The following is a 13,323-nucleotide window of genomic DNA, read 5'->3' on the forward strand; positions in this document are numbered from 1 at the left end:
TACCCAGTATCATCTTTTGGGACTCAGGAAGCACAATTTCCCTGTAGTAGAGCCTGCCCTCTGGAATGAGGTCCCGCATAAGGTCATTCCAAAAAGTTTGAAAACCTGGCTATTCTTGTAGGCTTTGAGGTTGATTGCATCGGACTCCTCTGTCTGTGATGATTTTTTTGTTTTGGTCTGTTCTGGGTTGCTTATCTATGGAAATTCTCAATCATCCAGCTCATGGTTGTCCCAAGGGTGCTTTTCAAAAGACAACTGGACTTCCTTGGGGTTTTTTTTCTTGATTTCTTGAAGAAGCTTCTTGGATGTGAAGTGAAATGTTTTCACTGAAAAAAAACAGGAAAGTCCAGTTGCCTTTTGAAAAGCACCTTTGGGAGAACTGTCTGAGTTCCCTTCTTGTACTTATTTTTGTATTTTGTTCCCATCTACTTTGTTGTAGGTTTTTTTAAATGTGGCTCTTTATTTTTGGGGGGGGGGGAGCTTCCCCAGAGTTATTTGGAATTGGACAGCATACAAATTGAATAAATAAAAATAAACAATTGTCATTTGTACCAGAAACCTCTGATAGAAAAGAACAAAAAAAAGCAACAACACTGCTTTACCTGATTCACATACTATACTTCCTGGTTTCAGCTCAAGCATCATGGTGATTAAAGAGATATCCGTTGAATACAGGATTTGAGTTCTGTGCCGTAAGTTCAGAGTCCATAACTCTGGGGTCGGATAAAGGATGTACACCCAGCCTCCTTTGCTGCAGGTTACTTTGGAACCATACTTCTTTCCAATGAGGTCAGTTGAGTGTCTAATAACACCATACTTAGTCTGAGTTTTACCACCATGTTGCACCTTCACTGGAAACATGGATTCATGTCCCAAGAAGACAATTGCCGTGTCCCCTTCTTTTATCGTATCTCCATATTCAATAAAACTCATCACGATAATGTTGTCACCGGCAGGTTATTTGCAGCTAAGGAAAAAAGGAAACACATTTCAGAATCTCTCCTTGCTTCTCCTTATGTTAGCCTATCATTCTTGTTTCTTCTTCACAACTATTTGTTCTCATTTAAGTTCCCCGTCTCCAACTCCAATAAAGCATCATTCCATAATTCCAAGTAATGATCTAAAGGCAACCTGATGCAGCTTCATTACTGGAGCTAAGCAAGCTGTGTTTGCTCAATGCCGGTCAAGGAGATCACTCTGGAAACCCATGAACGTGTACATTCATTACTACAGTAGAAGAAAGTCAGGATAGAAATGAAGCATGAAATCCCTGCTTTTATTCAACTTCAATTCTTGTTGCTCTTTCTTGCTGTCACCTGCTACCCACCCACCTTATCCACTTGTAGCTCTAATTCTTGGAGAATCCACTAGACTGCTTTCCTCCAGATATTTTGGTGTATAAGCCCTATGAGCACCCCAAAGAATGAATAAAAGCCAGGAATGGGAATTATAGTCCAGAGCATCTAGAGAACACCATTGGACAAGACACAACAATAAAATGGTGGGAGGTGGTTTTGGACTGGTCAGTGGCCACCTCACTGGTGTGAGAGACCAGTTGGGGTGGCCCTGGCCCAGGATTCCCTTCTCTTTCTCTGCCCTTGATTGGATTCCTCAGCCGGAGTGAGAGGACGACTGAGGTTGTCCCTTGGTTTTCCCATCTCAGGTGAGAGCTGAGATGGCTTTGCAGACTAGGAGATATGCCTACTGGACTTTTTACCATCTCTATACCATCACTGAGTGATCCTTGGACATATTCATAACATCTGCCCTAAAAGACTATCCCAGCGCAGTATGATTTATCACTACTCCGGAGCTGACTTGTATGCCCTTAGGGCAGTCTCTGCCTCATGGGCGCGACCTGTCGCCTGTTTCCATACTCCCCTTAATGACGATCCCAAGCTTTGGGATTCCGAGAGGTGGTTGGGCTTAGATAGGGGCCTCGAGTCAAGATATGCTAAGAGGCCCCTGATAAAATTTCTAGCCGGTTATTTTAAGAAGTTAGTGAGGGGGAGGGAAGGGAGGGAATTTTTAACCGGCACTCAGTCTGGTCCTGTTAGAGGTCCTAACGGGACGGGGTTGGGGGAGGTGGCTGCTGGTTCTGAGAATGTGGGGGTGGGGCTTCAAATCCCCACGGCGATAGGGAACGGCAGCAGGTGTCTGCGCGGAGGGCCATATCAACATCTGGGATCGCGCCCCCGCTATCTCCGAGCGGTGGCGCGCTCCGACCCTCCGGTTAGCGCCCTCTTACCCGGGGATGAGGGTGATCAGGCCCCTGAGCTCAGGTTGGTCTATTTTAACGCTAGATCCGTAGTTAACAAAGCTCCCCTCATCCGTGATCTGATCGAGGAGGAACGTGCGGATCTAGCGTGCATCACGGAAACTTGGCTGGGCTCGGAGGGAGGGGTGCCTCTCACCGAGATATGCCCGCCGGGTTTCCGGGTGCTGCACCAGCCGCGGGCTCAGGGCAGGGGTGGTGGGGTGGCAGTGGTTATTCGGGAGACTTTGTGTCCCCGGGAGGCCACCATTGTCCAGATGGCCGGGAGTGAATCCCTCCTCTTGAGATGTGGTCCTCGGGTTCAGTTGGGCTTGTTGCTCACATACCTGGCGCCCAGCTGTGTGGCAACAGCCCTGCCTGAGCCGCTCGACACCCTCTCAGGGTTGGCGGTGGAGTTCCCCAGGCTTATAGTCCTGGGTGACTTCAACCTGCCATCACTGGGGGGGTCGTCGGAGTTAGCTCGGGAGTTCATGGCTTCCATGACAGCCATGGGCCTGACCCAGGTTATTGAGGGCCCTACTCACGAGGGGGATCATACTCTCGACCTGGTGTTCCTGCCTGGACAGTGGTTGGATGATCTGGGAGGGGGTTCTCCATCCATCACCCCTCTGTCATGGTCAGATCATCACCTCCTGAGGCTGGTTTTCCGTCATGCCATCCCCCGCCGCTGGGCGGCGGAACCGACCAGGTGGTTCCACCCCAGGCGCCTAATGGACCCGGACCGGTTCCAGAGGGCGCTTGGGCCTATACCTATCACCCTTACCCACAGCCCAGTCGATGCTCTGGTGGAGGCCTGGGAAACAGCTGCCACCAGGGCACTCGACTGCGTTGTACCCACGCGACCTCTGACTCGGCGCAGATCCCGTTGGGCCCCATGGTTCTCTGTGGAGCTCCGGGAGATGAAGCGTCGGAGACGAGGTCTAGAGAGCGGTTGGAGATCCAGCCGATCCGAATCCGACCGATTGCAGTTAAGAACCTTTATAAGGTCTTATCTTGCGGCGATAAGGACGGCAAAGTCTAACTACTTTGCCTCCCTTATCGCGTCCGCAGATAATCGCCCGGCCGCCCTGTTTAGGGTGACTCGCTCCCTCCTTAACCAGGAGGTGAGAGAGGATCCCTTGCAGGGACGAGCCAAGGAGTTTAGTCATCATCTGGCGGACAAAATCGCTCTGATCCGGACCGGCTTGGACTCTGACTGGGCAGAGTCTGACGTGGAGGAATCAGGCGGTCTTGAGCACGTTATCTGGACTGAGTTCGACCCTGTTTCCCCTGATGATGTGGACAGGATCATGGGGAGACTGAGCACCACCACCTGTTTGTTGGATCCGTGCCCCTCCTGGCTAGCTTATGCGGCTCGGGAGGGAACACGAGGCTGGTTCCATGCAGTAATAACTGCTTCTTTGAAGGAGGGTGTCTTCCCTGCCGCCTTGAAGGAGGCGGTGGTGAGGCCCCTTCTCAAGAAGCCTGCTTTGGACCCGGCTGTTTTAAACAACTATCGTCCAGTCTCCAACCTTCGCTTTCTGGCGAAGGTTGTTGAGAGTGTGGTGGCGCATCAGCTCCCTCTGTTCCTGGAGGAAACTGATTATCTGGACCCGTACCAATCGGGCTTCAGGCCCGGATACAGCACGGAGACGGCATTGGTCGCGCTGGTGAATGATCTCTGGAGGGCTAGGGACAGGGGTTGCTCCTCTGTCCTGGTCCTATTAGATCTCTCAGCGGCTTTCGATACCATCGACCATGGTATCCTGCTGCGGCGTCTCAGGGGGTTGGGAGTGGGAGGCACCGTTTTACGGTGGTTCTCCTACCTCCAGGGCCGCTCGCAGTCGGTGTTGACAGGAGGGCAGAGATCCACCCCGAGGTCTCTCATTTGTGGAGTTCCTCAGGGGTCGGTCCTCTCACCTCTCCTGTTCAACATCTATATGAAGCCGCTGGGCGAGATCATTCGTGGTTTCGGGGTGGGGTATCACCAGTACGCTGATGATACCCAACTTTTTCTTCCACCCCGAACCAACCCAGCGATGCCCTCTCCGTGATGTCCCGGTGCCTGGAGGCGGTTCAGGTCTGGATGGGGAGAAACAGGCTTCGTCTCAATCCCGCCAAGACTGAGTGGCTGTGCATATCGGCATCTCGGGTTAACCAAGTTATTCCACCTCTAACGATGGGGGGTGAGGTGTTACCCCCCGTTGATAGGGCTCGCAACCTGGGCGTCCTCCTGGATTCACGGCTCAATTTTGAAGATCACATAGGAGCCGTGACCAGGGGGGCTTTTGCACAGGTTCGCCTGGTGCGCCAGTTGCGTCCCTATCTGGACCGAGACGCCCTACGCACAGTTACTCATGCGCTTGTGACCTCCCGTTTGGACTACTGTAACGCTCTCTACATGGGGCTGCCCTTGAAGACCACTCGGAGGCTTCAACTGGTGCAGAATGCGGCCGCGCGAGTTGTAATGGGGGTTTCCCGATACTCCCATGTAACACCTCTACTCCGCGAGCTGCATTGGCTTCCGGTTGCCCTCCGGGTGAAATTCAAGGTGCTGGTTATTACCTATAAAGCCCTACATGGCCTGGGTCCGGGCTATTTGAGGGAACACCTGCTGCCGGCATCAAACGCCCTTCGCCCAGTGCGCTCCCACAGGGAGGGTCTGCTCAGGGTGCCGCCGGTGAGAGATTGCCGGCGGGTGACACCCAGGGATAGGGCCTTCTCTGTGGGAGCGCCTGCCCTCTGGAACCAGCTGCCGGTGGAGCTGAGGACTGCCCCCGACCTCCGATCATTCCGCCGGGGCCTGAAGACCTGGCTCTTTGAGCTCTCAGGCCCAGGCTGAGGAGAAATTTTTAATCCGGGTTTTAATGTATACAGGGTAATTTAATATTTTTTAATTGGTTTTTTAACTTTTGTATGGTGGATTTTTAATTCCCTGTAAACCGCCCTGAGTCCTCAGGGAATAGGGCGGTATATAAATGCAACTAAATAAATAAATAAAATAAATAAAATAAAAATTAGAAGACATAATATGACAGAAGAAATATAAACAATATTTTTTCTCCTCTTAAAAGGATGGGGGGGTGGGGGGTTAGCCACTCAGCTCCCTTCCAGTAGACTAAAGTTCACTAGAGAGGACTGATGATCCTACAATCCTAAATAGCCTTTTAAACACAAGCAACTCACAAAAGAAATTAGTAATCTAACAGCCGTAGTAGTTCAAATTCAGTTTGATAGCATCAAGAAGTCTAAAATTCAGTCTTTTCCACTGTATAGACTAGGGACAGGATGTAGCAGTCTTTAGCAGGCTATCTAAAATTGATACTTATATAATTTTTGGGGAGTCCAAATGCTGTGGAATGCATATGTAAATCCCAATTCTTCTTTGCATGTGAGTCAGGTTCCCATGAATAGCAATTTTAGATAATTATCTTGCAATAGAACATATTGTCCAGTTTAACACCTAGCAAACTGGTTCCCTAAAGTAGCAAATTCCTAGGAACAGACTTGAACAGAAAGCTTTCAACTATCCTGCAAGGTCTGGCAATTCTGAACAAGATTCTTGTCATCCAGCATACATTCATACAGGAAGATGATTTAATATTTGGGAGAAGGAGGGACAAGAACTGTACTTAGAGCAAATGGGACATACCAAACATTTTGTGCAGAATTTGAAAGTACTATGCTGGGGGACTTTTTTATTATTCACTGAAGCATACTAAGTCTATTTCCCACCTCTAATTGGCTAGAATACATCCCGTTTTCAATAACTACAAATGGAAGTGGCTGCAAATGCTGCAAAAAAAATGGTTAAGAAGTCACATACACGGGGGCGGTGGGTGGTGACAGTGTGTCAAGTTGCCTACTCTGATTAGGTAGACTTAAGAAGAAGCTGCTTCTTCAGATACATATGAAAATTGGAGAAAAGTGCATTGTGAATTTTAACAAGCTTTTTAAAAAGCTCGGTATGGAACATATCAAAAAATGTTTGTGTTTATTTAGTCATTTTTATTTGCATGTTACATATCTCAGGCCACATGACACTGTTATACAATTTTAATAGGAGGAGGAGAAGGAGGATTAATAATGCAAGAGGGTTATGCCTGACTGCATGTTGCACCGTGCAAATCACCGTGTCTATTCCAAAGGGTTTGGAGCATTGCAATTACTTATTAAAAGGTTTGAGCTCTTGTGCCAGCATCACCATTCGATCTTTCTCAGCACCTAACTGCTGACCACAAAAATTAAGTCATAATTTCACAAGGCTCCTATGCTTAATCTAGTAATCATAAATTACACACGCCATACATTTGATCTTTGTAGATAGGAGTACTCTCATAAGTAGAGTTGTATTTCCAACACAAGCGTAATAAAGAATTACTGTCAAAATGCAATTTAAAGTGGGAAAGCTAATGCAGAACTACAAATTGCATTCTTGATTTTATTAACCTATGTTCTGATTTTACATGCTAATGGAAATTTTTAAAAAAGAGAGAAAAGTAAACAACAGGACAGGACTAATTGGTAGGTAACATGAAAGCATTCTTTGAATGAGGAGGTTCTGCTAGAGTAGGCACGTCAAACTCGTGACTTCACATGGTGTCACATGACATCGCGTGATGTATTGTGACTTTTTCCCCATTGCAATGGGGAATGGGGTGGGTGCAGTTTCGGCGTGATGCATCTAGCCCACAGGCCAGCAGTTTGACATGCCTGTGCTAGAGTATTAAAGGATTGCCAATTTTTAAAAGGCTTTGTGGTTATACTACTAAAAAGTTCTTGACCACAGGTATAAAGCAAATTAAGCTTTTCTTGGTATTGAAACAAGTGGGAGGGAAAAAAAGTCATTTGCCAGCTACTAAACAACAGGAACAAAGTCATTTTTTTGTTTTTAAATAGAAAGAGAAAATGCAGCACTAGGATATAATGTACCTAGCAGTACCTTAAAGAACAGTGTCACTGAAAATACAATAGCCGTTGTAATTTTGAATGGTCAGTAAATGAATTGTTTTAAGTCGAGGACTGCCTATATTTTAAATGCAAGACAGCAATGTCTATCAAATTTCTTCTGTGCTTGGGAGGCCGGTGTGTGGTGTAGTTGGTTCACATGGTGCAGTAAGATGGAGGGTTTGTTGTCACTGTGTGTTGGGGGGGGAGAACGAAGGGAGGCCCAGCTAATCTCAATGTACACATAGTTGTACTTTGACAATAAAGGTTCATTTCTCACCCTTGGAATTATAGGCCATTTCATCAAGAGATATACTTAGAAGCTTAGAATGAGGCAAAATTTTGTTGTTGTTAGCTGCGAAGTCGTGTCCGACCCATCGCGACCCTATGGACAACATTCCTCCAGGCCTTCCTGTCCTCTACCATATTCTGGAGTCCATTTAAGCTCACGCCTACTGCTTCAATGACTCCATCCAGCCACCTCATTCTCCGTCGTCCCCTTCTTCTCTTGCCCTCCATCTTTCCCAGCATGAGGCTCTTCTCCAGTGAGTCCTTCCTTCTCATTAGGTGGCCAAAGTATTTGAGTTTTAGCTTCAGGATCTGGCCTTCTAAAGAGCAGTCAGGGTTGATCTCCTCTAGGACTGACCGGTTTGATCGCCTTGCAGTCCAAGGGACTCGCAGGAGTCTTCTCCAGCACCACAGTTCAAAGGCCTCAATTCTTTGGCGCTCAGCCTTTCTTATGGTCCAACTTTCACTGCCATACATTGCAACTGGGAAGACCATAGCCTTGACTATACGCACTTTTGTTGACAGGGTGATGTCTCTGCTTTTTAGTGTGCTGTCTAGATTTGCCATGGCTTTCCTCCCCAGGAGCAAGCGTCTTTTAATTTCTTGGCTACAGTCCCCATTTGCAGTGATCTTGGAGCCCAGGAAAACAAAATCTGTCACTACCTCCATTTCTTCCCCATCTATTTGCCAGGAATTGAGAGGGCCAGTTGCCATGATCTTGGTTTTCTTAATGTTAAGTTTCAACCCAAGTTTTGCACTCTCCTTCTTCACCCGCAACAAGAGGCTCTTTAGTTCTCCTTCACTTTCTGCCATTAGAGTGGTATCATCTGCGTATCTTAGGTTGTTGATATTTCTTCCGGCAATCTTAATTCCAACTTTTGATTCATCTAGCCCTGCCTTTCTCATGATGTGCTCTGCATATAAGTTAAATAGGCAGGGCGACAGTATACAGCCTTGCCGGACTCCTTTCCCAATTTTGAACCAATCAGTGGTTCCGTGTCCAGTTCTCACTGTTGCTTCTTGACCCGCATATAGGTTTCTCAAGAGACAAATAAGATGGTCTGGTACTCCCATCACTTTAAGAACTTGCCACAGTTTGTTATGATCCACACAATCAAAGGCTTTAGCATAGTCAATGAAGCAGAAGTAGATGTTTTTCTGGAACTCTCTAGCTTTCTCCATGATCCAGCGTATGTTGGCAATTTGATCTCTAGTTCCTCTGCCTCTTCGAAATCCTGCCTGTACTTCTGGTAGTTCTCGATCCACATACTGCTGAAGTCTAGCTTGTAGGATTTTAAGCATGACTTTACTAGCATGAGAAATGAGTGCAATGGTGCGATAGTTTGAACATTCTTTGGCACTGCCTTTCTTTGGAATTGGAATGTAAACTGATCTTTTCCAATCCTGTGGCCACTGTTGAGTTTTCCAAATTTGCTGGCAAATTGAGTGTAGCACTTTTACTGCACTGTCTTTTAAGATTTTGAATAGCTCAGCTGGAATACTGTCACCTCCACTAGCTTTGTTGTTGCTCAGCTTTTCTAAGGCCCACTTCACCTCACATTCTAGGATGTCTGGCTCGAGGTCAGTGACCACATCATTGTGATTATCTGGGACGTTAAGCTCATTCTTGTATAGTTCTTCTGTGTAATTTTGCCACCTCTTCTTAATCTCTTCTGCCTCTGTTAGGTCCCTGCCATTTTGGTCCTTTATCATGCCCATTTTTGCATTAAACGTTCCCTTCATCTCTCCAATTTTCTTGAAAAGATCTCTGGTCCTCCCTATTCTATTGTTTTCTTCTATTTCTTTGCACTGTTCATTTAAGAAGGCATTCTTATCTCTTCTAGCTATTCTCTGGAATTCTGCATTCAATTGGGCATATCTATGTTTTTCTCCCTTGCCTTTCGCTTCCCTCCTTTCCTCAGCTATTTGCAAAGCTTCCTCAGACAGCCATTTTGCTTTCTTGCATTTCTTTTTCTTTGGGATGGTTTTGGTTGCTACCTGTTGTACAATGTCGCGAACCTCTGTCCATAGTTCTTCAGGCACTCTGTCTATCAGATCTAATTCCTTAAATCTATTTGTCACCTCTACTGTATATTCAACAGGGATATGATTTAATTCATACCTGACTGGCCTAGTGCTTTTCCCTACTTTCTTCAGTTTAAGCCTAAACTTTGCAAGGAGAAGCTCATGGTCTGAGCCACAGTCAGCTCCTGGTCTTGTTTTTACCGACTGTATAGAGCTTCTCCATCTTTGGCTGCAGAGCATATAGTCAATCTGATTTCTGTGTTGACCGTCTGGTGATGTCCATGTGTAGAGCCGTCTCTTGGGTTGTTGGAAAAGAGTGTTTGCTATGACCATCGTATTCTCTTGACAAAATTCTATCAGCCTGTGCCCTGCTTCATTTTGTACTCCAAGGCCAAACTTGCCTGTTATTCCGGTTATCTTTTGGCTTCCTACTTTAGCATTCCAATCCCCCATGATGATAAGAACATCATTTTTTGGTGTTAGTTCTATAAGGTGCTGTAGAGCTTCATAGAACTGGTCAATTTCATCCTCTTCAGCACTGGTGGTTGGGGCATAGACTTGGACTACTGTGATATTGAATGGTTTGCCTTGGATTCGAACTGAGATCATTCTGTCATTTTGAGGATTGTATCCCAGTATTGCTTTTCCTACTCTTTTATTGACTATGAAGGCTACTCCATTTCTTCTGAGGGATTCTTGCCCGCAGTAGTATACCTGATGGTCATCTGAATTAAATTCACCCATTCCTGTCCATTTTAGTTCGCTGATACCTAAGATGTCGATGTTCAGTCTTGTCATCTCTTGTTTGACCACGTCCAGCTTTCCTTGATTCATGGATCTTACATTCCAGGTTCCTATGGAGAAAAAATCTTTACAGCATCGGACTTTCCTTTCACCACCAGACACATCCACAGCTGAGCGTCCTTTCGGCTTTGGCCCAGTCGCTTCATTCTTTCTGGCGCTACTAGTACTAGCCCTCTGCTCTTCCCCAGTAGCATATTGGACGCCTTCCGACCTGAGGGGCTCATCTTCCAGCGTCATATCGTTTTGCCTTTTGGTACTGTCCATAGGGTTTTCATGGCAAAGATACTGGAGTGGTTTGCCATTTCCTTCTCCAGTGGATCACGTTTTGTCAGAACTCTCTGCTATGACCTGTCCGTCTTGGGTGGCCCTGCACGGCATAGCTCATAGCTTCATTGAATTACGCAAGCCCCTTCGCCACGACAAGGCAGTAATCCATGAAGGGGGAGGCAAAATACAGAAACCAATCAACCAATCCAACTGCCCCTTTTCATAGTTGTACTTTGACAATAAAGGTTCATTTCTCACCCTTGGAATTATAGGCCATTTCATCAAGAGATATACTTAGAAGCTTAGAATGAGGCAAAATACAGAAACCAATCAACCAATCCAACTGCCCCTTTTATCACTGCAGAAGGGGCCAATCTCTTAGAAATTAAGCATATTGTACAATAGTTTGCTGAATATATATAAAGGGAAGCTAGATTGGAAAAAGATTAGCTTGGTTTTAAAATTGGAGGGAGAAGGATCAATAGTCTATGTTATGCTGATGGGACTAAGATTAAACCTAAAAGGCCAACCTAATGACAACAGGCAAAACCACCAGCCTTAGAACTGACACTGTAGATACAGAATTGGTACCCAGCTCCTGCCTTTTAGGATCAATCTTCTACAGGAACAAGCAGCCAAGAACTACACTACAGACCAGTACTTGCTAGAGAAGTGCTTGAAGGCCTTGGAAAATATATTCAAATGCCATGATGTGTCTATATCTACAAAGATCAGAACTGTGATGGCAAGTGATGGTATTCCCTATGACACTCCATAGAAGCAAAAGTTGGACTTCCAAGAAGCAGGATAGAATATGGAAAAGGCTAATGCTAGTAAAGGGGAAGAAAAAAAAGAAGACAACTAAGAGCAAGGTGGATGGAATCAGTTACACTGGCATTGAGTCACTGTTGAAGGTCTTGGAGGAACAGGTTAGGAACAGATTGTCATGAAGAAAATCTATTTCTGTTGTCCCTAAGAGTCAACACCAACTTGATGGCACATAATCAATCAGTCAATTAACCTTGCTAAAGAGCCCTTTTCTCCTTTTTGTTCTCCAAGAGAGAACATACCATTTATAGCAGATGAAATAGCTAGACTCATCTTTATAGCATTAGCAGTGACTAAGCCATGCATAAAATTGTCTGGCATTTGTCTTCTGCTGTATATAATATTCCTATTTCAGCACTATACTCTGTGCATCTGATGAACCAAATAGCAGTCCACAAAGATTGTGCAGTAATAATTCCTGAAAAAGTTATCACAACTTTTTTTCCTCCATCCTAAGATTTCTTTCAACGTCTCTAGGACATCTGGGAAAATTGCTTTCTTAATTTCCAGACTGAAGTCTGAGAAGTATTTGTTTGAACCAATTGATATATTGGACCACGATTTGTTTTGGAATGCCAATAAAGAAACAATTTTTTAAGGAGCAAGTGTTAGATCAGGCATGTCCAGTCCGCTGCCCACAGGCAATATGCAGCCCTGGACTGGTAGTAATGCGGGCCTACAAGACAATAATTTTAAAAAAATAAAAACAAATGATATTTATGTGCATTAATTATATATTTTATATGCAACCCAAGACAATTCCTCTTCACTCAGTATGGCCCAGGCAAGCCAAAAGGTTGGACAGCCAGGTGTTAGAAGCAGCTAGATTATATGTCGTTTCTTTTGTGATTTTCAACAGACTAGGTATAACATTCTACATGTGCACTTTTAATATACAATTGATATATAGAGTTCCAAAAACTAAAGTTTTTAAAACCCAGACTGAAAGAAAACATGTGATTTTCATATTTTATGCATCTCTTGCTTTAAAAAAAAATCTGCATTCATGATTGTTCCCATTTTTCAGCCTAGTTTGCACTTGTGACCTACAAACGACTTGTCCCTGTTTACCTTTTCAATAGATGCTTCTGGAGGGGGAGGGGAAAAATAGGCACAAGATAATACTTTTGTGTTGTGTCAGACCATCGTTTGCACTCATGATTTTATCCCTGCTGGCATTCCCTTTTCTTTAAAATTAATGAAATCGCAGGACCCCTGCTTTCCTTTGGAGAACTTTGGAGATTGTCAAGTTCCTCCTTGGTAAAGTTTAAAGCATTTCTACTCAAAAGGATGGTAGAGGACAGGAAGGCCTGGAGGAACGTTGTCCATAGGGTCGCGATGGGTCGGACACGACTTCGCAACTAACAACAACAACAACTCAAAAGGAGCTTCCAGACTGACGAATGGAGTGGCCTTTCTTGCAAAGAGGCAACCAAAGTGCAATTCTTGGTGTCGTTTCTCCGCCCCCGACTCCTTAAACAGCCGTTTGCTTTAATCTCACTTCACTCTTACCTTTCCGACTCCCTACTTGCATTCAGGCAAAAAGCATCAGATGAGGACCAGAGCTCAGCCTTGCTCGGTGCAGACACGTGGTTCCTCCAGCACTTCCTCTCTCTTGCCCGTCGCAGCCTGTGACGTTTGTCCTCCCCTCCCTCGCCCTTGCTTAGCCGGTCTTGAGTGGGATGAAGCTCTTCCCCGTTTCCAGCTTGATCGGGACGATTTTGCTTCCTTTTGCGGTGATGCAATTCGCGTCCTGTCTCCTCTGTCTCTGGCTTCCCATTAGTTGTGTGGTGCAGTCGGTGCATCACTGACTGGTATTTGTTGTTGCCGTTTTAAATAGGAGTCTCAAATTCACTCTTATACGAGCGTCTTCTTGTCGGATTTAGGTTACAGCTCCATCCCCGCTTATT

The 13,323-nt window shown here is 45.6% G+C and overlaps 1 protein-coding gene across 2 annotated transcripts in view; it reads right to left on the bottom strand.

Annotated features, from left to right (window-relative positions):
* The window catches only part of TRMT61A (tRNA methyltransferase 61A), a 58,584-nt gene extending 45,582 nt beyond the window's left edge, over nucleotides 1-13,002 (bottom strand). The window contains exons 1-2 of one of the 2 annotated variants that reach the window (XM_081334420.1): nucleotides 12,926-13,002; nucleotides 603-967 (exon numbers count right to left, since the gene is read on the bottom strand). In XM_081334420.1, coding sequence (XP_081190546.1) covers nucleotides 603-933 — 331 coding nt within the window. In that variant the 5' untranslated portion in view covers nucleotides 934-967; nucleotides 12,926-13,002. Of the gene's footprint in view, nucleotides 1-602; nucleotides 987-12,925 lie in introns of those variants that run through there. The other variant, XM_081334421.1, reaches the window with a different exon arrangement.
* Between the last annotated feature and the right edge of the window lie 321 nt (nucleotides 13,003-13,323).

Source organism: Vipera berus, assembly GCF_964194415.1.
Source record: "Vipera berus genome assembly, chromosome: 1".
NCBI lineage: Eukaryota > Metazoa > Chordata > Lepidosauria > Squamata > Viperidae > Vipera > Vipera berus.